The sequence below is a fragment of the Podarcis melisellensis genome (genome assembly GCF_964234715.1).
Source record: "Podarcis melisellensis genome assembly, chromosome: 16".
Classification (NCBI taxonomy): Eukaryota; Metazoa; Chordata; class Lepidosauria; order Squamata; family Lacertidae; genus Podarcis; species Podarcis melisellensis.
Genome location: NC_138533.1, coordinates 12,253,976 through 12,276,145, shown reverse-complemented (window position 1 = coordinate 12,276,145; position 22,170 = coordinate 12,253,976). Strand labels below are relative to the sequence as shown.

Here is a 22,170-nt window from a genome sequence, read left to right as displayed (position 1 = left end):
GATGTTGTTTGGAAGCCATGCCTTTTCCCAGGGATTTTTAGAGTAGCAAAAGTGGAACTGGAAATAAGCTTCTATAGACCACATAATTCTCCCATCTTTCACTGCTGTGGGCCAGATCTCCCGTCCTTTGCCTTCCAGCCCCAAACATTAGCAAATTTGAAAACATCCAAGGCCCCTTCAGATGTCCCTTTTTTATTATTGAGATTATTATAGTGAGTTATAGTAGATGTCCCTTTTATTGTGCATTATTAGTTCTCACAATGGTACCAGGGCGGTTATACACAATTCTGCTTTCAGCGCTGTTTGTTCTTGCAAATGTCTTGGGGCAGACAGACTGCTTCATTTCTAACCAATGAATGTCCCGTGGCTTCTTTCTGAAATCCTATAACTTTTTATGTCATAAATATTCCGGGGTTTGTTAGTTTCTGCCCTGCTTTTGTTGCACTATAGAGTAAGAATGCCACAAGAACTCTGTAACGTTGAGAAAGTATCACCGATCCACTAATACAATGGATCAATGTTTGGACAGTCCGATATAAGCCCACCACTGTTATTGCATCAGTGCCATGTTGCAGAGCATGTCCACCCCCAAACCCCAGCAGTCTGGAGGGCCCCCCGGCAGTTGCAAAATGGATTACATTGTGCAAGCAGGTCACTTGTGCTTTTAAAGACTGCTAGAATTTCAGAGCTGCAAATCTGGGCTCCCTCTGCGTGGAATTTGTGTGGGGTGGGATTCCCAGCTGTGCAGTAGCAACTCTTGCTGTGTGTCCCGTTTTGTTTTTATCCTTTAGCCATTACAAAACAACAACAACCCACTATATCACTTTCAGCAGAGGTAGCCCTGTGCCAAGTGTTTTATAGCCTCTCTCGCCATCTGCGCGCAGCTGTTTTTTGTCCCTCTGCCCCTGCAAAAAGTGACATCTTCCAGACCTGCCGCCATCCTTTCCCCCCACCACTCAGAAAGCAGCTTTGCATCTGTTCCCTCCCCATCCCAGCTATTTAACTGATCGCTTCCAAGTGGTACTTGGACCTCTGGGGACGGGACAGTTTGGCCTTTGCTTCTGGTTGGGCTCAATGTCCCCAGTTAGTAACTGCATTAGGGATGGGAGAGTGAGGAGCTATTTTGAGACCAAGCCCTTGCACCAGTGAGGAAGAGAACATTTGACCCAACTCCCGTCTGGATGATTGGGGTGGAGGGTGTGACAAATCAGAAGTGGAGGCAATTTATTCAGAGGTGTAAGGTGGGGTGGAGGGAAAACTGCTTTATTTGTTGGCCGAGCCCGTGGCCAGTGGCCAGTCCTCCTCTTGCACATTTTGTCCCCATTAGTAGCCATACTACATTTTATAAAAACAGGCATTAAATCCTCAAATAGGGATGGACTAAGACCTGGGAGACCAGGGTTCAAATCCCCACTCGGCCCTGAAGCTCACTGGGTGAACTTGAACCTGTCACTACCTCTCAGCCTAACCTACCTCACAGGTTTGCTGTGGGGATTCAAGGGGGTGGGGGAGGAGGAGGAAGAGAAACACATACCCTGCCTTGAGCCCCTTGGAGAAAAAGGTGGGGTATAAATGCAACAAATAAATAGTAATACCAGATAGTAATAAATAATAATACCAGAGAGTTCCAATGGAAAAGGAAGTGGGAATTGCAGGAGTTTGCATGTTTGTTTGTGGTTGGGAATGAAAACCAGTCAAATGAATTTGATTGGCATTTTTCCACATCATTGTTGCTTCTACGTCCACAAACACTGCACAATTGATGAGGTGTTTGGGTTTTTTTTACATTGTTTTGATGCTTCCTTTACATTGAAATGAATATATGTTACTTAAAGAGTTACATAGTTACAGACAGTGAGCATTTGACCGAAACTGAACTGCAGCCCAGTGGAAACACCACTGATTGTGACTAACGTTTTTGCCTGGATGATGCGGCCCTTTGGGCCTCTTTGTATGGCCCTTGGAACCCTCCGCTGGCCGCAATCCTTCGCTGGCCCTGCTTTGCACCCTGAGTGATTTTCCCTGGCTGGAATGTGTAACTTGAACTCTGATAATGCCTCTTGCTTGTCTCAGTGGAGGACAGATTAACTGGCTTTCCTTGATTTGTTGTTGTTTGTGTTTTTAAAGGGTCGCATTATTCTTTCAGATTTTTATCTGCATACTTCAGTTATAAACTGCCCTGTGACTTGTGCAGAGGGTGGTATATCACGTACAAATGCATTAAAAAAATATAGAGAGTATGTGGAAAAAGTAGCTTACAGTACAAAGGTAGAATATATCTTTGATTGTCCACTCACTTTTGCCTCTGGCATGTGGCCCTCAGACAGCTGTCCAGAAGGGAGTGCGGCCCCCCAATTGAAAAGGGTTCCCCACCCCTGAGATGGCAGGTGACAGAAAGGAGTCTGCTCTATTTGAGACTCTTCAAAAGCTGCTGCCATGCAGAGGAAACATGTTGGACAAATACAGTGGTACCTCGGGTTAAGAACTTTATTCGTTCTGGAGGTCCGTTCTTAACCTGAAACTGTTCTTAACCTGAGGTACCACTTTAGCTAATGGGGCCTCCCACTTCCGCCGCGCGATTTCTGTTCTCATCCTGAAGCAAAGTTCTTAACCCGAGGTACTATTTCTTGGTTAGCAGACTCTGTAACCTGAAGCGTCTGTAACCCAAGGTACCACTGTAACTTCACATATCTTCCTGTATTCTCTTACCAAGACCTGATTTTACATACATAGCATAAGGCAACAGAGTCCTGAGATGGCAGAAGTGGACCGTGCCACTTCATGATCTTTTTCCCCCCTCCTGTAAAAGCATAACAAGCAAACCTCCCTCCACTGATGGAACGGATCCATCCCTTCTCTGTCAGCTCAGTCACTTGCCTGCGTGGGATTTCCGGTCGCCTGTGGCTACCAGGGGCAAGTTGTCAAATGCAAGGCCGATTTAAGCCATGCACGTGAAAGTCCCCCTGCTGCTCCACTGTACAATCTCCCTCTTCCAGAATCCCTTCTGGGGAAACCCCTGCCCTTGTTCTGTGGCGAAACCGTCTCTCCCAGTTGTGGCCACTTTGGCTGGCTCCCTCCTTCACCCGCCTCTGGCCTCCGCTGCTTTGGAGGGCTGCCCAGGAATCTTAGCATTGGGAATCTTTTTATCTCTTTTGGCCGGGCGGAAGGGCCTCTAGTCTGGGCCAATGTGGAGCACGTTTGCTTGTTTCTCTAACCCGGGCGGGAATTAAAACTGGAGCTGGAGTGAGAGCGGCGGTGGCGATGTCAAAAGGCCCCACGTAGCGAGTAGCACTTCCCATCAATCTTTAACTGGGGCTCTTTCCCTTTCTTTGCTTTCGTCTGTGGCTTGCCTCATCCCCCCCACCCAAGTAGATTTTTAACATAGGGTGGTCCGCTAGGGACACGTTCTGTTCCTTTCGCCAGCTCCACTCCCACCTTCTCCCTTCCACCCTCATGCAGCCCTCTTGTGATAGAGGAGAGTGAGCCAGGCCTGCAGGAGAGAGGGGAGATCATACTGGGGGAAATGATCAAGGCAGACCAAACATTGTACAATTCAGGGGCGTTCCAGGCACTCTTGCAAAAGTTTTGGAGCTGGCTCAGTGCAAAGGGGCAAGATGCCTCTAAGGCTTTAGAATCCGCCTGCCTGCGATTGGTTAACATCTTCCCCCTCCCCATCCTTGCCCCATCTATGCAATATAAATGTCTCCACCACCACCCCAGTCTTGCAGAGTGTTATCGTAATCCGTCTGCCAGGGATCGAGCGGAGAGATGGGTCTTGCATACCTTCAAGTTCGCTATCGGACCGTTGAGGTAGAAATGGCAATGTTTGGTTGGCTTGGGTTGCAGTGAAAACGAAGGAGGGTTTCTCAAGACCGAAGCTCTTAATTGGGCAGGAGGGATTTGGCAATGCCTGGGCATCAGAAGAGAACAACCACCACCACCCCAGGCCTAGTTGGTAGCTCACCACCCCTTTTGGCTGAAGGAGGTAAAGTCAGTCCTGCTGTACTCACATCCTCTCTCCCCCACCTCACTTCATGCAGTTCTTCCTGTAAGCAGCAGCCCAGTGGCCAGTGTTTGCTGTCTAGCGCCATTCCCAAAAGCTACCTCTTGCAAAGTAAATAGAGAGGAGACCTGTGCCTGGGGCCAAAGAGGAGCGTCCCAAGTGCACACGAGGACAAAATCAGCCATCCTTGGTTGCAGGGAGGGATCAACAAGCCGCTCACTTTCAGTTTCTTATTTTTCCACTCTTCATTTCAGTTTTTCACATTTCCACATCTGTTTGCAAATATACATACATACATTTGTTTTTTAATCCTCATGAAAATTGACCAGTGTTTCAGTATGCATTTCTTCTAATGTACACAGTGGCGTAGCGTGGGTTGTCAGCACCCGGGGCAAGGCAAGTAATTTGCGCCCCCTAACCCGTAGCAGGGGCAGAGAGCTGCGAGTGCGAGCGCGCCCCCCAGATGTTGCTCCCGGTGCGGCCGGCCCCCCCTGCACCCCCCACGCTGCGCCACTGAATGTACACATTTCCCCCACCATATGCAGTTTCCCCTAATACGTATATTGTTGCAAATGTTCCCTAATGTATTTTTGCACACATTAATTGTTGTTGTTGTTATTACTACTACTACTGCAACTACTACTTGTAACTTGCAACATGCGTGCATTTAATCTATGCACATTCAGCTTCCCACAATAAATAATAATAAAATATTATTATTATCAAGCATTTCAGAATGCTTGATATGAGAGCCACCTTCAACTATCTAAAGGGCTGTCCCATGGAAGGTGGAGCAAGCTTGCTTTCTGCTGCTCCAGAGGGTACAACCCAAACCACTGGATTCATATTATGAGAAAGGAGATTCTGACTAAACATAGGAATCGCTTTCTTCTGGTAAGAGCTGTTCAGCAGTGGAATGGGCTATGTGGGAAGGTGGTGGGCTCTCCTTCATAAGAGGTTTTTGAAGAGAAATTGGCTGGCCATCTGTCAGGGATTTTTTACCTGTAATTCTTGCGTTGCAGGGGTTGGACTGGATGCCGCTTGGGATCCCTTCCAAGTCTAGGATTCTACGAACTACTCATAAAGCAGAATGATCTGCAGGCAGCCCTCTATCAATCCACTACTAATGCACTGTTACCCTATCAGTGGCATGTTGCAGAACGCACCTACCCACACAAAACCAGTTTGGAGGGACCTTAACCCAAAGCAGCTGCCCAATGGCGGCTTGGCAGAGGAAGGGCTTGCACAGGGGCAGTGGCGTAGCATGGGGGGTGCAGGGGGGGGCCGGCCGCACCGGGCGCAACATCTGGGGGTTAGGGTTAGGGGGCGCAAATCCACGGGTTAGGGGGTGCAAATTACTTGCCTTGCCCCGGGTGCTGACAACCCACGCTACGCCACTGCACAGGGGTTCAAAAGGCTGGAGGCGCTGGGAGTGGGGACACATTTTGGGAACCCACAACCTTGTCCCAGCCAGGCTCTTCCAAAAAAGACAGATCACAGCTGGGACTCTTCCTTTGCTTGGCACATTCCTGCCCCTGCCCCCCCCCCCACATCGCCCTCTGTCCCTCTCTTCCTACCCTGGTATTTTAAACCAGTGGAGAATAAGGTCTGCCTGTGTGCATTTGACCTGCTGCTTTAAAACAATTGCCTCCCCCTCCAGCTCGCTTGTTTTCCTGCGTCAAATCTCTTAATTAACCATTAGGGAGGATTTATTGGTTTGCCCAGCAGAGCAAGCGTTTTTCTTTTGCAAGGACATTGAGCTTTGCGCTTCCTTTTTAGCTGGGGAGGATTGACGGCGGGGCTGGGTGAGGGACCGGCAGGCTATCCGTAACTCTTTAACATTCTGAACATCTATTTAACTGCCGGGCATCATGGCTAGGGAAGGGGGGCGGGGAGGGGGAGAAAATTGGTTCATTTCACAGTCCAGACGAACCTACCAAGTTCACAGTTCCCCAAACAATTCACGAACCAAAACACAGCCATCCGTCGAGAGCCCTACTTCTCTGAATTTTGCAATGCATTTCTGCAGCCAAAGGTGATGTCCACAAACATGCTATAGTGAGGGATGCGTAAAATGCATTTGTTGCTGAAAATAATGTACAAAAAGCCCCACGTTAAATTGCTTGCAAAAATGTGCATATTAGGCAAAGTTGCGTTGTGTGTTAGAAGAAAACGTCGCACTAAAATCTTGATGAATTTTCGTAAGTTTGCATGCTGACGTGTACATGCGGAGAACTGGATTTAAGAATGGGAAAAAGGAGAAACTGAAGTTGACATACTTGCCCTGTCCCTAATACCGGCTAAAGGGCCTGAAAGGAGCAGGATGTTGTGCTGGGCTTCCCCCCCCCACCCCCCGCCACTTCCCCATGTAAGGGGAAAATCTGCACGCAGCCTCCAACTGAAACAACCCCCTTATCGCTCCAGAACATCTTTGTTGTCCACTGCTCTGGCCTCCGCTGAGTGATGCCAGCTTTGCATTGTGGGGAGCCAGCCGGGGGTGGGGGGCCGGAAGACGGAGGAGAGGCAATAAGGGATGTTTGCTCTTCTGTGGTCATGAAACATGTTACAGTCCCGGGAGGCTGTATTTGCCTTCAGCTGACGAGGGCGAGTGCCATGTGTTTTGGAACCAAAGTGAGTGAGAGGCTTTTTGCAGCCACCAAGTGTTGATGAAATAAACAGATTTTTAAAAAAAAGAACAGTAAAGGAATCTGCTTTTCAGGAGCTGAATTGCTTGATTAGGAATCATCGTCCTTTGAGAAAATGCTACAAGGGGTCTTATCCAGACTGCTGGGTCCCCCCCCCCAGTATATTTATTGGTTCAATAATAGTGCATCAGTGGCAGATTCATACGAGAACGCCAATACATTGTTCTGAGTTATTAGTTATTTTGTGATGCTCGTTCAACGTTATCGCCCTTATTGTGTCCGGGGGGGGCACTCCTGCTCTGTAGCACAAGAAAGACACAGAACCCTCTGAACGCTTCTGGTGCGAAATGTTAGCAAGAGTTTGGCAGGAAATTTTAAGACTTGCACCAATGGGGAATGAAGCAGCAAACAGGGTCACGTGTAACTGCCTCAGTATCACCGTGATCCCAAAACATCATGAATGCGCAATTTAAAAAAAAGACGTCTAGAGGTGCTGCGTTCAAATTCAGGTTGCACAGTTAAAGTGAGTTTGGTGCTCTTGTGCAGCAAACATCTCTCAGCCCGCCCCCCCCCCAAAGCCTGATACAGTATTTATGATAAGGAAAGTGAGAGGTAAATTCACTGCAAGGTGTCTGTGTGTGTATAGCAGGGAATAACAATTGCTTGACACAACAATGCAATTCAACCTCCATGAAATCAAGCCAGAATGGTCTCTGACCTCCTTTCAAACTTTGTTCAAACAAATTAGGATGAACTGGTCAATTAACTGGTTGCCAGGAAGCAGCCAGAACCAACCTGAAAGTTTAAGATTTTGTGGTGGAGACAGCAAAAGAGAGATTTGTCGTGTGGCTTCATGGTAGTTAACAGGCGTTTAAGAATTGAATGGGAGCACTGAAATACTTCAACCAGCTCCTGGAAGGAGGAAGAGGAGGAAGGCCGCTTTGTTTTCTACAAACTTGACACGATTTGCAGTCGGATGAGGAGAGAGGTCCCTGTTATTTCCAGGCCCCTCTCCCCCTTCCCACCCGCCGCCAAGCCCGCATTTGAGTTGTCTGTGGGAACTCATTTCACCCGAAGGATTACCTCCAGGGAGAACAAGTGCCCCATTCTAAATTCCCCTCATTTCTTTCTCCACCAGCCAAAATCCCACCCACCCCCTTCTTGCCTCCATGGTTTTAACTGCAGGGCTGTTTTAATTGCTTGTGTTCGACGCTAAATCAGAGGAGCGTGTCAAGATGACAAGCTGAATGGCGCGGCGAGTGTGAGATTCTCTTGCCGGCAACTTCGCCCTGGTGGTTTTTCCTTGGTGCTCTGCGCCCCACTTTTGTTCCCCGGGGGCCTTTTAGGTGCTCGTACTGTGCCCTCATTTAGGAGGGAAAGGACATTAGGAGAGGCAAGGTGGTGTAGTGGTTAGAGTGGCAAGTCTAGGGCTGAAGAGGTCCTGATTCAAAACAATATATATCTCCCCTCAGCCCTTTGCTTTCTCAGACTAGCCTACCTCAGAGAGTTCTTGTGGAGATAAAAATGGGAAAGTGAACGATTTATATGCCTTGAGCTCCTTAAAAAGTGAGGCTGAAGATGGGCAAGTGTGTATCTGTGTATGAGAGGGAGAAAGAGAGAGTGTTGTTGTGTTTGTGCATTTGTGGTTAGAAAGGAAAAAAGGGTTGTATCCAATGCAAGTCCTACTCATCATAGACCCACTGAAGTTAATAGACATGACTCACTTAGGTTCACCGACTTCTGAAAAGAATCTAGTTGGTTACAACCCACAGAAAGATAGCATTATTAAAGATTCTCATTATTTTGGTTTCTTACCTGCCCTTCACCATAAGGTCCTAATTTTTTAAAATTCAGTATTAAATACAGTTTAAAACAAATGATAGCCACAGGAACAGGGTGGGTCCTGAAAATATCTCTCTCACAAGGGTCTTCAACATATTATAAAAGCTATCTGACGAAGGTGTCCGACCCACCTCTGTGGGGAGAGAGTTCCACAACTTGGGGGCTGCCGCATGAATGGCCCCACCCTGAGTTTCAGAGTGCAGTGGAATTACCAAGAGCCTCCCCCACCCCACCCCCACCCCCCGCTGATCACTACATCCGAGAGGTTCTGCAGGGAAGGAAGTGGCCATCTTTCATCTAGATATTTGAGGCCAAGTCCTCCTGCGCCTCACATAAATCCCAGGGTGGGTTACAACTACAGACCAGAGGTGGCGGGATTTTTAAGCCCCACGGCCACATTACTTTATGGATCACCTACTGGGGGATGGGGCACATGCCAGCAGTGGGCAAGGCTAGAGGGGAAAGCGTACAGAGCTTTGTATGGTAGGCCATGTTCCATCTATGTGAAAGCCTGAAATTTCTGCATTATGAGATTACAACTGTAATAATGTAATAAACAAACAAACAAACAAATTCATTCTACACCCAATAAACTCCCACCTCTCCATCGTCCATGGCAAAAAGCACTCAAGGAGGGCTCAGAGCAGGGCATGATGAAGTGAGATGGAGGCTGGAAGAGTCCTGGGGCCTAGATAAAGATACCTGCATGGTCATATTCAGCCCATGGGCTAGGAAAAAACACAGCAATCAGGCCCACAAAGCTCTGAGCTACACAGGAAGTCCTCTTGGACTGGTGCAGATGCACATATAAGGTTTCCTGGCTCTTACCAGGACCAGGCTATGGGATCAGACTGTCCTTGTCCCCCCCCCCCCACCCATGAACACCCTTGAGTACAAATTCCCACCCAGCTTCACCCCATGCCTTCCTTGCTAACAGTTTTTGAGGGCAGCCTGGAATGCAGTCTTAGCGGGGAGCTTCCTCAGCAAGAGACTCATCAGGCTGCAGCCTTGAACTCTTTTCGCTGCCTCTCCTCCAGTCAGGGAAGCAGAGGAGCTCCTGGTCACGACACGTTGGCTTGGAACATCTCTTTGTTGCCACCCACCGCGCACGGCTCTGTGATGGATGGTCTTATGGGAATACAGGGGCGGCCAGTGCAGAGGCAGCAGCAGCCTCAGGCCAGGGTCTCTGTCCCAACATATTGTTTTTGGAACAAGCCAGCAAGGCCCTTCTCCCTTTTGCTGGTAGTCAGCTTTTTGCAAAAGCTCTGCTAGGAGACAACTACAACTTAGCCAGATGGAATTAGAGATTTTGAGTCCAATGCCTCACCCTGGTAGCCAAGCTCAAACAGCAGGAGCTTACAGAGGAGGGTGCCAGCCTGGGCTGACCGGAGTGTCTTTGGACCCCTCCAGCCATCTATTTTATTGTGTACTCTGCAATATGCATAGTCCATTAGTGGCGGATTTATACTGGACCATACAGACATCGTTCTGCTTTAATATTTGTTCTGTTGTGCTTCTCCAGCGTTAGCGCATTCTTGTCGTTTGGAGGAGGCACTCTTGTGCTATTGTGGAAGTAAAGCGGGATTAAAAACAACAGCCGTAGATCATTCAGTGATATAAAAAGCTGCAAGTTTTCATGGGGAGTTATGGGTTGTGCGCCGATTGGAAATGCAGGCCCGATACTTTTGTGGTATTGAAAGCGGGGTCATGTGCAAATTAATGCCCTGGAACCACCATGAGCACAAATAACCATGAATGCACAGTAGAAAGGATGTCCGGAGAGGCCCCTGGTTAGATGAACCCACTGGTCTGATTAAGGAAAAAGCAGCTTCTTGTGCTCCTATTCAAAGCCAACAGTGTGTTAGGTGCTGTACCAAAAAGAGAAGAGACTAGAGCAGGTGAGACTAGGACTGCAGGAGGCAGGGAGGGTGTTGGGAGGGCGATGCAGTGACTGTTTAAATGTTAGCCAAAACATCCGCTAAGAGGAAGGCTAAGGTGGTTCTCGGAAGCTGTACCTATGCTGTCATTCTGTAGGAGTGTTGGAGGCCAGTTTCTGAGGATCTCCATTTTCAGTCACAAAAACTCAAATCAGCAAGTTTCTAGTCCTTCTGAAGCAATGATACGCTTGCAAGAAAGTGCATACAGGAAGAAGTGCCAAATGCTCTCAAGACTTAGAATGCCAGTTCTGGCAAGTCAAATCCAGCTGGTTTGCTAGTTCCAGTCTGCCTAGTCCCCTGATCTTCAAAGCAGATGAGCTGTTTGACAGGGGACTGCGAACAGGCTTGGTTGATGTTCCCAGGTGGATGTTATATTCCTCAGGCAGCGAAGACCTGCCCCCTTGCTCAGGAACAAACATTGGTCCGCAGAAAACCCCATTGGCAGTTGCTCTGATTCAGTGGGGAATTTAGGTTTGAACAATTAAAGATGAATTAAAGTGCTCCGTTGCCCTAGGGCTGCAAATTCACCATTGTGGTTAAGAAGGTGATAGGGAAATGTGCTGAAAAGTGTGGGTTGGACAACTGGTTAAGGGGAAGACTTGCAAATGCCCCGCTTGCAAATCAAGAAGAATCTTACGGGCCTCCTTTCCAGTTGAGGTCAGATGTGCCGCCTCTCTGCTGAACTGCCAGTGCCTATGGAATACTTTTCTTTTCTCCCAGCAGGCATTTTAATTGAAGTCTGATTTTATAGTTTTAATTTTTATTCTCTGTAAACCGCTTAGAGATTGTTGCAGTTAAGTGGTGCATAAATTGCTTGATCAAATAAAATAAATGCAGGGTGAATGCTCGCTGTAGTAAAAAAAGGAAAACAAATGCTCAGATAAAAATCTGGATGCAATCTGACCTTTGCATAAGCTTTGTGCTGGCCGGTGTGGTGTAGTGGTTAGAGTGTCGGAAGAGAACCTGGGAGACCAGGGCTCAAATCCCCACTCACCAGTGAAGCTCACTGGGAGGCCTTGGGCCAGTCGCTGCCTCTCAACTTGACCTACCTTGCAGGGATGATGTGGGGATTAAATGAAGATGGGAGAATCATGTATGCCACCTTGAGTTCCTTGGAGAGAAAAAAAAGGTTGGCTATAAATGCTAATAGTAATAATAATAATAATGAATTTTAAGCTGGTTGGCTCAGTGCTTTAAGTCAGCTCTCTACCATGACCTCTGAATCGCCAGAGAAGCAGAAGCTGCAGCAAATCCTTTTTGGGATAAGGGGGGGAAGGAGGGGTGTGTATGAGGCCAGCCTTTTCTCATAGGGTTTGAAGGGACCCTGCGGTTCACCTAGTCCTGCCCCCTGCGTTGCAGGAATATGCCGCTGTCCCATGCGGGGATCAAACCTGCCACCTTGGCGTTATCGGCACTGCACTCTAACCAGCTGAGCTCCTCTCCTCTCCACAGCTCCACCCTGACAGCGACCCAGGCAACCCTGAGCTGCACAGCCAGTTTGTGAAGCTCAACGAGGCCTACCGGGTGCTCAGCAAGGCCAGCAGCCGGAGGCGCTACGACAGCACACAAGCAGCCCAAGAAGCTCGGCCTCCCCCAGGCAGCCATGGCAGTAGCACCAGCAGTAGCGCCTGGAGGAACCCTTTTGATTTGGGCAACTTCGGGAAAAGGTACGGAACGAGAGATGCCCCCCACCTCTGGGAACAAAGCTTCCCTTCCTGCGAACTTCACGCCAATGGCTCCTGACTACCACACATAAGGGTAAAAGATCCAGTCCGTCATCTTGTTCTCACCTCCTTGTGCCTGTTATGGGAACCTGATAAGCAGGACCTGAGCACAACAGCAACTCTCCCCACTTAATATTATTATTAAGGTAAAGGTAAAGGGACCCCTGACCATTAGGTTCAGTCGTGACCGACTCTGGGGTTGCGGCGCTCATCTTGCTTTATTGGCCAAGGGAGCCGGTGTACAGCTTCCGGGTCATGTGGCCAGCATGACTAAGCCGCTTCTGGCGAACCAGAGCAGCGCACGGAAACGCCGTTTACCTTCCCACCGGAGCGGTACCTATTTATCTACTTGCACTTTGACGTGCTTTCGAACTGCTAGGTTGGCAGGAGCAGGGACTTAGCAACGGAGCTCACCCTGTCGCAGGGATTTGAACCGCCGACTTTCTGATCGGCAAGTCCTAGGCTCTGTGGTTTAACCCACAGCACCACCCGTGTCCCAATCAATATTATTATTATCATTTATTAAATTTCTATACAGCCCTTCATCCACAGATGTCAGGGCGGGTCACCGTATAAAATCACATTTGCGATTCCCAGCGTACCCTGAAGTGTCCTGATTTCCCCTGGACATCCTGGAATTGCAGAAGCCATCCCAGCTTCTGGTTTGAATCCCGGAATGTCCCGTTTTCTCCCTCCAGTGCTGAGCTCATGGAGGAGGATGAGCCAACACTTGCAGAGGTGCTGTACTCTTGTGTGAGTCAGCCGGCTCTTTTGAGAGCTTGGTACAGAAAGACGCATCCGCAGGAAGGTTGGAGGGTATGCAGTAATAATCATAATAATCATGAGGATGATAATTTTATTGTTCATACCCCGCCCATCTGGCGGGTCAGGCCAATGCCTCATCTGGTTCAGCATCCTGTTCTGGCAGGGGCCGACCACATGGGAAGCTCACAAGCAGGACCTGAAGGCTCTCCTCGCTTGTGATCCCTGGCAAATGGCACTCAGAGGCAACCCTGCCGTTGGCTAGTAGTCATTGATCGCCATCCTTCTTTGTCCTCTGCCTTAAGCAATTTGAAATATACTCGAAGTCGAGTGTGGATTTCATGCTCTTTATTCAGCTTAGAGTAGTGAGGAATGAAAGTTCCCCCAAAATATCTCCTTTATATACATTATTTACACAATGGGCCGCACGTGATTGGCTAATTCCAGGATTCTCCTGTAGGCCAATCAGGTTGCAGATTCACTTCCACCTGGAGCTGGATTGGGTGGCTCCTGCGGACCAATCATACTGCTGCATTGTTCTAGGACCAATCAGACTGCTGCATTTTGGATTCTATTCAACTCAGTACATAACAAAATTACATCGCACCACTGGCCAGGGCTCTTCAAGCTTGGGCTGCCAGGTGTTTTGGAGCTACAGCTGCCCATCATCTCTTGCCATTGGCCATGCTGGCTGGGGGCTGATGGGAGATGGAGGCCAACCCCATCTGGAAGGCCAGAGCTTCCTCCTTCAGGCTCTACTGCCCCCTGCTCGCTCCCCAACTGGAGAGGGCACCAAAAAATCTTGCACCCGCTCAGTTCTGTAAGCAGCCAGCCAACCAGAATGCATCGGTCTCTGTGCCAGCCCTGTGCTGACTTTCTGCTTTTCCCTGCAGGAGTGCATCAGAGCCCAACGAGGACGTACGGTATTGGCAACAGTTCCACCACTCTCCTTCAGAGTCATTCTCAGGCCCCGAGTTCGAGAGGAAGCGTCGCCAGAACAGATACATCTTTGGGTACTGTTTGCTCGTCATAGTGGGCGGCTTAGCTGCCCACTACATAGGATTCAGGTATGGGGCTGCTCCCTTTTCCTCCGTCCCTGCCCACCACCCCAAACCAGATGAGAAGGTTCCAGTTTAAAGTTCTGGGGTGGGGAAGCTCAGGGGATTGAAAGTGGCCCCCTAGGCGTCTGTATCTGGCCGTCAGAACTCTCAGCAGGCCACACCCCTCACCAGCCCTGCTCCACACCCTCCTTGAGTGTTTTTGCCTGGCTGGGATGTGTCCTTGAACTCTGATAGCGCCTTCTGCTGGCCTGGAGGAAGGAGAGAGAGGGGTGTTTGAGTGTGGGTGTAGAAACTAGCCTACTATACTAAGGTGCTATACTATACTAGGTACTATACTAAGGTAAAAAATTGCATCCTTGGCTCCACCCACTTTTGCCCCTCTCCCCTCCCCCTCCCAAAGGTTGCCCAGAAGGGAATATGCCATCGGGCTATAACAGCTTCCCCATTGCTGCCCTGGTGAAGCTTGACAATGCATCGCACAGATTTAGCTGTGTTAGTTTCTTCCGCATAGTTTGCTGAGCCAATGCAGGGGCAAAGAGCTAAGTAGGGCATTGGGAATCCTCTCTGGCAGCACGCCCTGCTGCCTCCTCACCCCTGGTCCGCCTCCAAAGGTATCCTGCCCACACCACCCTGCTTTACCATCATGAAGACAAGCTGCATGGGAAAGTGGGCAGCCCCAAAAGTTCTGACGAGGCTGTGTGATTTGCAAGCCACTCTTGTTCCTTAATACTGGGAGCCAACTCCTCTCCCTTCTTTGGTGGAGCGTGTGTGTGTGTGTGTGTGTGTGTGTGTGAGAGAGAGAGAGAGAGAGAGAATTGTAGAGTTGAAGGGAACCCCAAGGGTCATCTAGTCCAACCCACTGCAATGCTTTGCTGATGATTATTTATTTTGCATTTATATCCCACCTTTTTCTCTAAGGAGCTCAAGGCAGCATTTGGGATTATGGATGCAAAGCAGGAGCACTGGAACATTATAAGCTGCCTTCTCCCAGACTGGGCCATTTGCCCATCCTCTCTAATATTGCCTTCTCTGACCGGCAGGGTCTTGGGCAGAGACGGGACTTTCCCTTCGCCTGCTGCTTGAAGTCCTTTTCGTCGGAGGGGCCAGTGAGTGAACCTGAGACCTTCTGCAGGCAGGAGGTGTCCCTCCCTCTGCCACAGAGCGATGATCCTTCCCACTTAGTAGCTAAGACACTTGAGCTACGAATCAGGAAATTTCTCCCCAGCCATGAACTCTCCAGGTGGCCTTAAGCCCCCAACATGCAACATGGAGAGAATAAGAACACATAAAGTGCCCTGCTAGATCAAGCCAAACTATTCCACCAACCTCTTTCCAACCTGGGTGCTTAGGGAAAGCCCCCAATCAGGACGCAAAAGCAAGATTTCCCCTTTCCTAGTTTCTTCACAGCCCAGCTGTTGTTTAGAGGTATACTGCCCCTGCTCATGGAGGTTCCACTTAGTGATCACAACTGTCTTCTCTCCATGAATTCCCTTTGCCAACCCAGTGCCCTCCAAATGCTGACATCAGCCCCATCATAGCTGAAGCCATCGTCGCTTTGCATGAAGAAGGTCCCGGGTTCCATCCCCAGCAGCATAGGGCTGGGAGAGAATCTCTTGCCTGGACCCCTGCAGGGCCACTGCCAGTTGGTGGAGGCAGTACTGAGCTAAGAGCCTGCTGGATCAGGTCAGTGGCCCATCTCATCCTGCATCCTGTTCTCACCAGATGCCTGTGGGGAACCCACAAGCAGGATTCGGGCAAAAGAGCCCTCTCCCCTCCTGTGGCTTCCAGCAGCTGGTATTCAGAAGCATGGCTGCCTCCAGCTGTGGAGGCAGAGCTTAGCCATCGTGGCTAGTAGCCTTTCATAGCTCTCTTCCTCCATGAATTTATTTACAGTGGTACCTCGGGTTAAGTACTTAATTCGTTCCGGAGGTCCGTTCTTAACCTGAAACTGTTATTAACCTGAAGCATCACTTTAGCTAATGGGGCCTCCTGTTGCCGCCGCACCGCATAAGCACAGTTTCTGTTCTCATCCTGAAGCAAAGTTCTTAACCCGAGGTACTATTTCTGGGTTAGCGGAGTCTGTAACCTGAAGCGTATGTAACCCGAGGTACCACTGTAATCCTCTTTTAAAGCCATCTAGGTTGGTGGCCTTCTCTGCCTCCTATGCAAGCGAGTTTAACTACATGCTGCATGAAAAAGTACGGGCAACTTCCTATTTCTGTGGGGGGGATATGTGCACATTTAAGTGAAAATGTGTATACAGTATTGGGAAAACCATTGAAAAAAGCCTGTGAACACCCTCTAAACCAGGGGTCAGCAAACTTTTTCAGCAGGGGGCCAGTCCACTGTTCCTCAGACCTTGTTGGGGGCCAGATTATATTTTTGGGGGGTGGGGAAATGAATGAATTCCTATGCCCCACAAATAACCCAGAGATGCATTTTAAATAAAAGGACACATTCTGCTCATGTAAAAACATGCTGATTCCCGGACCGTCCGTGGGCCAGATTTAGAAGGCGATTGGGCCAAATCCAGCCCCCGGGCCTTAGTTTGCCTACCCTTGCTCTAAACCTCTGGAAGCCCTTGAAAAACCTTTTAAAAAACAAACCCCACCAAACTTCACCAAAACCGCTCCCTCCAAACCTCCTTGCTCAAACTCCAGCTCCCCATAGTCTCCAAAGGCAGGTGCAAGGGCTCCTGGGATTGCACTTGCAAAGGTTCGTGGGATTCTTAGACACTGTTTGTGTGCAATTTTTGCTGTTTCTGTACTATTTTGACTCTTTTCATGCCACTTCCGGCTTCACAGCAATGCGTGAGGTCGCGGTCGCTTGTGCCTTGAACACAGGTAAATAGGGGAGTTGCCTGTACGTCCTTTTATAAGGGAGCTTCCTGGATAATTGCAACATGCATGGCAGATAGAAGGAGCCCACATCAGACACTTGTAGGCCATGGGCTCTTTAGCAGAAGCTGGTGCTGGTTTACATTCACACAGATTTCATGTAGGGGAAGTCCCTCCTTCTGAACTCAGAAAGGGACGCAAGCCCTCTTGGTTCTGGAGACAACTGCCTTTGCATCCTTTTGGCCTGTCTTGTTGGTACGGCAGACCCTTGTGCAGTTGCTGGTGCTGGGCTGGTTCTTTCCCTTTCTTTTTTTCCCTGGCTTGCTTCGCCACCCCCCTCCCAGCAATGCAGCCTGCCAACCCCGGCTGCCAGCCAGCCAGCCAATTCTAATTCTAATCCATTGCCTAATTAGCCGGCCATGACCAGGGAGAGATTAATCGTGAGCAGCCTTTAATCAAGCCTAATGCAATTAAACATGCCTGCTTATGCTTGAACGGGGAGGGGCATTTAAAGGGGCCTGAAAAGGGGAGGGGCAGGGCACATGGGTGAATCAAATTCCACGCCCGTGTGGGGAGATGAGCAACAGGGGACAGAATGCCCCTCTCCCGCTTTTGCAGGGCGTCTTGCCATCAACTGCCTCTCCTTCTGTGCTTCTCATTTCCCCAAGTTTGTGGAAGGGCTGTGGCTCAGTGGGTGGGGGGCAGAGCATCTGATTTACCTGTAGAAGGCCCCTGGTTCCATCTCCAGGTAGGGCTGGGGGAGACCCCATCTTGGAGAGCCACCACATGCCAGAAGCATCTGATTGGCCACTGTGAGAACAGGCAGCTAGACTAGATGGGCCTTTGCCCTGATCCATAAGGGCTCTTCTTACGTTCTTCTTCATTCATAAAATAGTTAATGCATCCACTCACTTTTCATTCATGCAGCAGTATTGTGTGGCGCTCAGAGGATCTTTCTGCAGAGCAGTTAACATGTCTGGGGTGGTGGTGGTGGAGGAGGAGATATGCACCCAGTATGAACAGTGCTGGGGCGAGGGAGCCTCGGCTTTGCCACTTCCTGCTTCTTCCCAGGTTGTCAAGGGAGGGCACCTTCAGCTGTCGAAACTGGTGGAGCTTAAGACACAACCCTGCCCCACCAAAAAATGCCCAGTGGAGGCCACCCATGGGTAGATTTCAGCTGGCATTTTCCTCGGGCGGTTGCCAGCCTGCTTTTTAATCCCGCTTCCAGAACCTTTGAGCAATCTCCCCACAGATAAAGACTTGGGAACTGAGGGATGCACTTGTCAGTCAGTCCACAAACATTCCTTTCATTTTATTTTGCTGGCTAAGAACGAAAGGCGGCGTTTGCAAAGGATTCTGGGACGGGCAATGCCGCCTGCCTGCTCAAGAAGCTAAACACTCTACACTTGGGATCTAATCCAATTCGACGGACTCGTCACCCGTACCGTTTCGTTTCAGTTCTCACTTCGCTATTTTTAACCGTTCCTGATCCGGTCCTTCAGCTTTTCGGAAATAGCGTTGCTGTTCAACTTTTTTATGACGATTTCAGAGCTGACTGAAAACTCAATGAGCCGATGATTGCTTATTGAAGCATGCATCTTGCTGCAGGGTTACTGTCTGTTCAAGTGAGGATGATGAGGCGGTGATGGATCTCTTCCCCACACCCAGCCACTCACTGGAGTTACAGTTCTTCGCCATTTCTTTTCTTGTCAGCCAGCTAGCATTTTCACGTATATTGCCAAGCAAATGAGTGACTCACCACACCCCCAAAAGCCCAGTTCATATTGGTCAAGGGCCAAGGCATAACTCCCAGGGAGTGTTGATAATTCCCCCTCAATGCCACCCCCCCCCCGCACTTTGCCCGGGGAAAAAGAACAAAAACTGCAAATTGTCTTTTTGCATGGATTAATAAGTATAAACAAGATGATAGGAAAATTAACCCATTACTATGACGTTGTTAGAAAAAAATACGTGCATCAGACTTGCCCTTGAACTCTCACAAAATACACACAAAGCCTATTTTGGGTTGCATCAACAGATGTCATGGATTCGCATTAAGATGTAAGACAGTGGCTGAGCTTTCTCTGTGCATTTGGCTAAGCCACAGGGGCAAAAGGCGAGAGAAAGGTTAACGATAAAACAATGAATGTTAATGGTGGTTAATGGCTAACATAATCACGTCAACACTTGAACCGGTGATGTTAAAATAAATACACATTTCTGCAATACCCAGTTAGCAGACAGTTGAGGACAAATTTGATGATGGTGTCCACACTTGTGTTTGTCCCATGCCTAGGAAGCAGGGGTCTGAGAGCTTTTTGCCTGGGAAAATCTGCTCTGTACCACTGACTTGGAGCAAATGCCCACTTGCAGAAAACCCAATTGCTGTTTGCACCAGTTCTGTGATAAATAGCAGGTTTTCCCTGATGGAAAGTAGGGGGGGGAGTCTGGATGAGCCGTAAATTGTGTGGGAACAAATGTTGTCATATTAGAAAAATGCTAAAAGCAAAACAGTATTAGGGGAAATCTGCAAGGAAGGTTGGCTTGCAAAGAGCGGACAAGCAGACTGTGGGCCAGTTCAGTTTGCTCATAGCAAATTCTGCCACCCTCCCTGCTTTACACACACACACACACAGCCCCAGTTTTGCGGAGCCCAGGTAAACACACGGAAAGGCTATTAAGTGGCAAGACATTTTCTCATGGAAATTTGGGAAGATGGAAACAGGGTGGGTGGGTTGAGTCCTTCATTAGCTCTTCTTCCCTGTGCATCGATAGGACTTGTATTTATCAGAAGAGTGGCACCCCTGCCGTTGTTTCAGGAGGTGAGGCGCTAGTGGAATAAGCAGTAGCCGTCTCTTTGACATGCTGTGAATATAATGTTGTCAGACATTCAGGGAGAGGGAAAGGCAGTCTGCCAAATGGAAGGAAACATCCAGCACCAACAGCATTTGTGTGCAACTGAAACATGGAATGCAGGGAACATTGGGGGGGGGGGCGCGTGGCTGTTGTTTGTTGACAGGGCAACTGCTTAGCATACAGAAGGTGCCAGGGTCAATCCCTGATGGCATCTCCAGGTGGGGTTGGGAGAGATCCCTGTCTGAAACCTTGGAGATCTGCTGCCATTCAGTGTAGACAACACTGAGCTAGATGGACCTCATTGTCCACTTGGAATTCCAAACCCAAAGAGTTCATCTCATCCTCTTCCACATCTGTCCCCCCAAACCCTCCCACCCCGGTTGTAAAAAAAAGTCACGGACCAGGGCAGAAAATATATCTGACTGCTTCCCCCACCTGCAAGGGAACAGGATATTTGGTCTTACACCATCTCTTGTTTCCTTGCACTCCCACCCCAGGGAAGGCCTCTGTCTTGAGCTAGGGCTATAAGGAGGCACAATGATTTCTGCCCTCCCTGGGTCCTTCGCAATCAGCACTGTTTCCATTCTGCTGCAGTTCAGCTTGCTTAGTTTCTGTTAAATGCATTACCAACGCTAACCAGTAATGCTTTACTGCTTCTGTTCTAAACCTACCCAAACACCTTTTTTCTCTTCCTTTTTTGCAGGAAGCTGGAGAAAGTTCACAACAACTTCATGGATGAGAAGGACCGGGTCATAACCCAGATATACAATGAGAGCAAGGAACGGGCTAGGTACATATATTCTCATTTTTTTTAACCCCACATAAATGACCCTCAATGTGAACTGTATTTTTTCTACAACATGACTGTATTTTCCTTAATTTCCATAATATATTTTTAAGTTTTGCTAAGTACAGTCAAAGCTCTGGGTAGCACTGAACCCTACAAGTTGTCCACATTGTGAATTTAAAGCACTATTATACCATTTCAGCAGTTATGGAGAATCCAGACAACTGTACTTCATTAAGGGTGCTAAGAATTGTGCTGCACCATTAACAAACCACAGTTCCCAGGATCCTTTGGAGGAAGCCTGTTAAAGTGGTATAAAAGTACTTTAAATGTATGGTGTGACCACTGGAAGTCTTTTTTCCCCTTCCTATTTTTTTAAGTGACTTTACTGGGCAGTTGCCACCCCCAACAGGTGAAACCCATGAGGCTATGAGGACTAGAAACTTGCCTCTTAAAAGTAAATAAATAAATTGAAAGCTGAGATCCTTGAGATGCGGATTTCTGCCCCCAGTACCTTATTTTTAATTTGTTCTGATTTCTTTGCAGGGAGGTTATATAATAACAAGCACTCAATGTCATTCCATTCTGATTTTTTTGCGTGGTAGTTGCATGTCTTTCCACTGGTCAGTCCTTTATCCCACACTCCTTAGTACATTTCCTAACTTTGTTTTCCTAACTTCAAAAAGGTCTGCCTGTTGTTTTTAACGTGGATTCATTGCACCAGAGCTGTTTGATCTCCTTTAATTGTGCAAACCTAAATTTCCAGTACGCAATTGAATCCTTCCTGTAAAACAGTCTGGAAGGGACAGTGGCTTCTTCTCCCAAGGTATCCTGGGCATTCTCTCTTAGGATGTCTCCAGATGGTCTGTTTTTTGCACAAGGGATTCATGCGCTTATCAGAACTTTAGGTTTGGGCGTTTAAAGCGGATTAAAGGGCTCTGTCATCCTAGCGCAACAAATCTACTTCAAAAAACAACAACAAATGCCAACTTCTTTCAGTTACAATAGTTACGGGGAGATGCACTGGAAAGTGCGGGGTGAGCGAATGATTAGCAGGCAGACAAATTAATGTTAACTGTAAACCCAGATACTGTATTTCCCACCCATCCTTGGTTTTAATGTGGGGCTGTTGGTTGGTTTGGTTGTAAGCCACTCTGGTTTGGCTTGGGCAAGCTAAAATGACTAACAAATGTGATACACAAACAAACCAACAAACCCCCTTTATCAAAATATCTTGCGATTCGCAAGATAAAAATACAATATAAAAGCACAAATAAATAGTTAAACTAGAAGCAACAAAACTATAAGTCCCTGCCCAGCTCATAATAAGGCTGCACTTAAGAAGTTGGTATCATTGAAAACTGGGATAAGAATTCATTGCAGTGCAACGTGTGCTTATGTGGGACACAGTACTAAGGTTTGCAGCGCTTTTGAGTAGGCTCTTGATTTACTGTAGGGGTGGGGAACCTCAGGCCCAAGCTGCAAATGTGGCCCTCCAGCCCCCTCTGTCTGGCCCTCGGAAGTCTCCCCAGGCCACACCTCCTCCCTAGGCCATGCCTCTCATTGTCCCTGCTTTGCACCCTCCTTGAATGCTTTTGCCTGGCTGGAATGTGTCCTTGAACTCTGATGATGCTTCTTGCTTGCCTGAATGGAGATCTCTCTCTCTCTCTCTCTCTCTCTCTCTCTCTCTCTCTCTCTCTCTCTCTCTCTCTGTGT

The 22,170-nt window shown here is 48.5% G+C and overlaps 1 protein-coding gene and 2 long non-coding RNA genes across 4 annotated transcripts in view; 2 read left to right on the top strand and 1 right to left on the bottom strand.

Moving 5' to 3' along the window:
- The window catches only part of DNAJC4 (DnaJ heat shock protein family (Hsp40) member C4), a 39,556-nt gene that overhangs the window by 16,819 nt on the left and 567 nt on the right, over nt 1-22,170 (top strand). For both annotated transcript variants that reach the window (XM_081891861.1, XM_081891862.1), the window contains exons 4-6: nt 11,880-12,094; nt 13,807-13,980; nt 20,371-20,457. In XM_081891861.1, coding sequence (XP_081747987.1) covers nt 11,880-12,094; nt 13,807-13,980; nt 20,371-20,457 — 476 coding nt within the window. The remainder of the gene's footprint in view (nt 1-11,879; nt 12,095-13,806; nt 13,981-20,370; nt 20,458-22,170) is intronic.
- LOC309358834 lies at nt 2,796-5,249 on the bottom strand. The gene is made up of 3 exons (XR_014163654.1): nt 5,075-5,249; nt 4,518-4,642; nt 2,796-4,352 (listed from the first exon to the last, which is right to left on the bottom strand). It is a non-coding gene; the product is annotated as an uncharacterized lncRNA (long non-coding RNA).
- Nucleotides 13,988-20,362, top strand: LOC309358793. Its single transcript, XR_014163606.1, has 3 exons — nt 13,988-14,284; nt 14,315-14,731; nt 14,772-20,362. It is a non-coding gene; the product is annotated as an uncharacterized lncRNA (long non-coding RNA).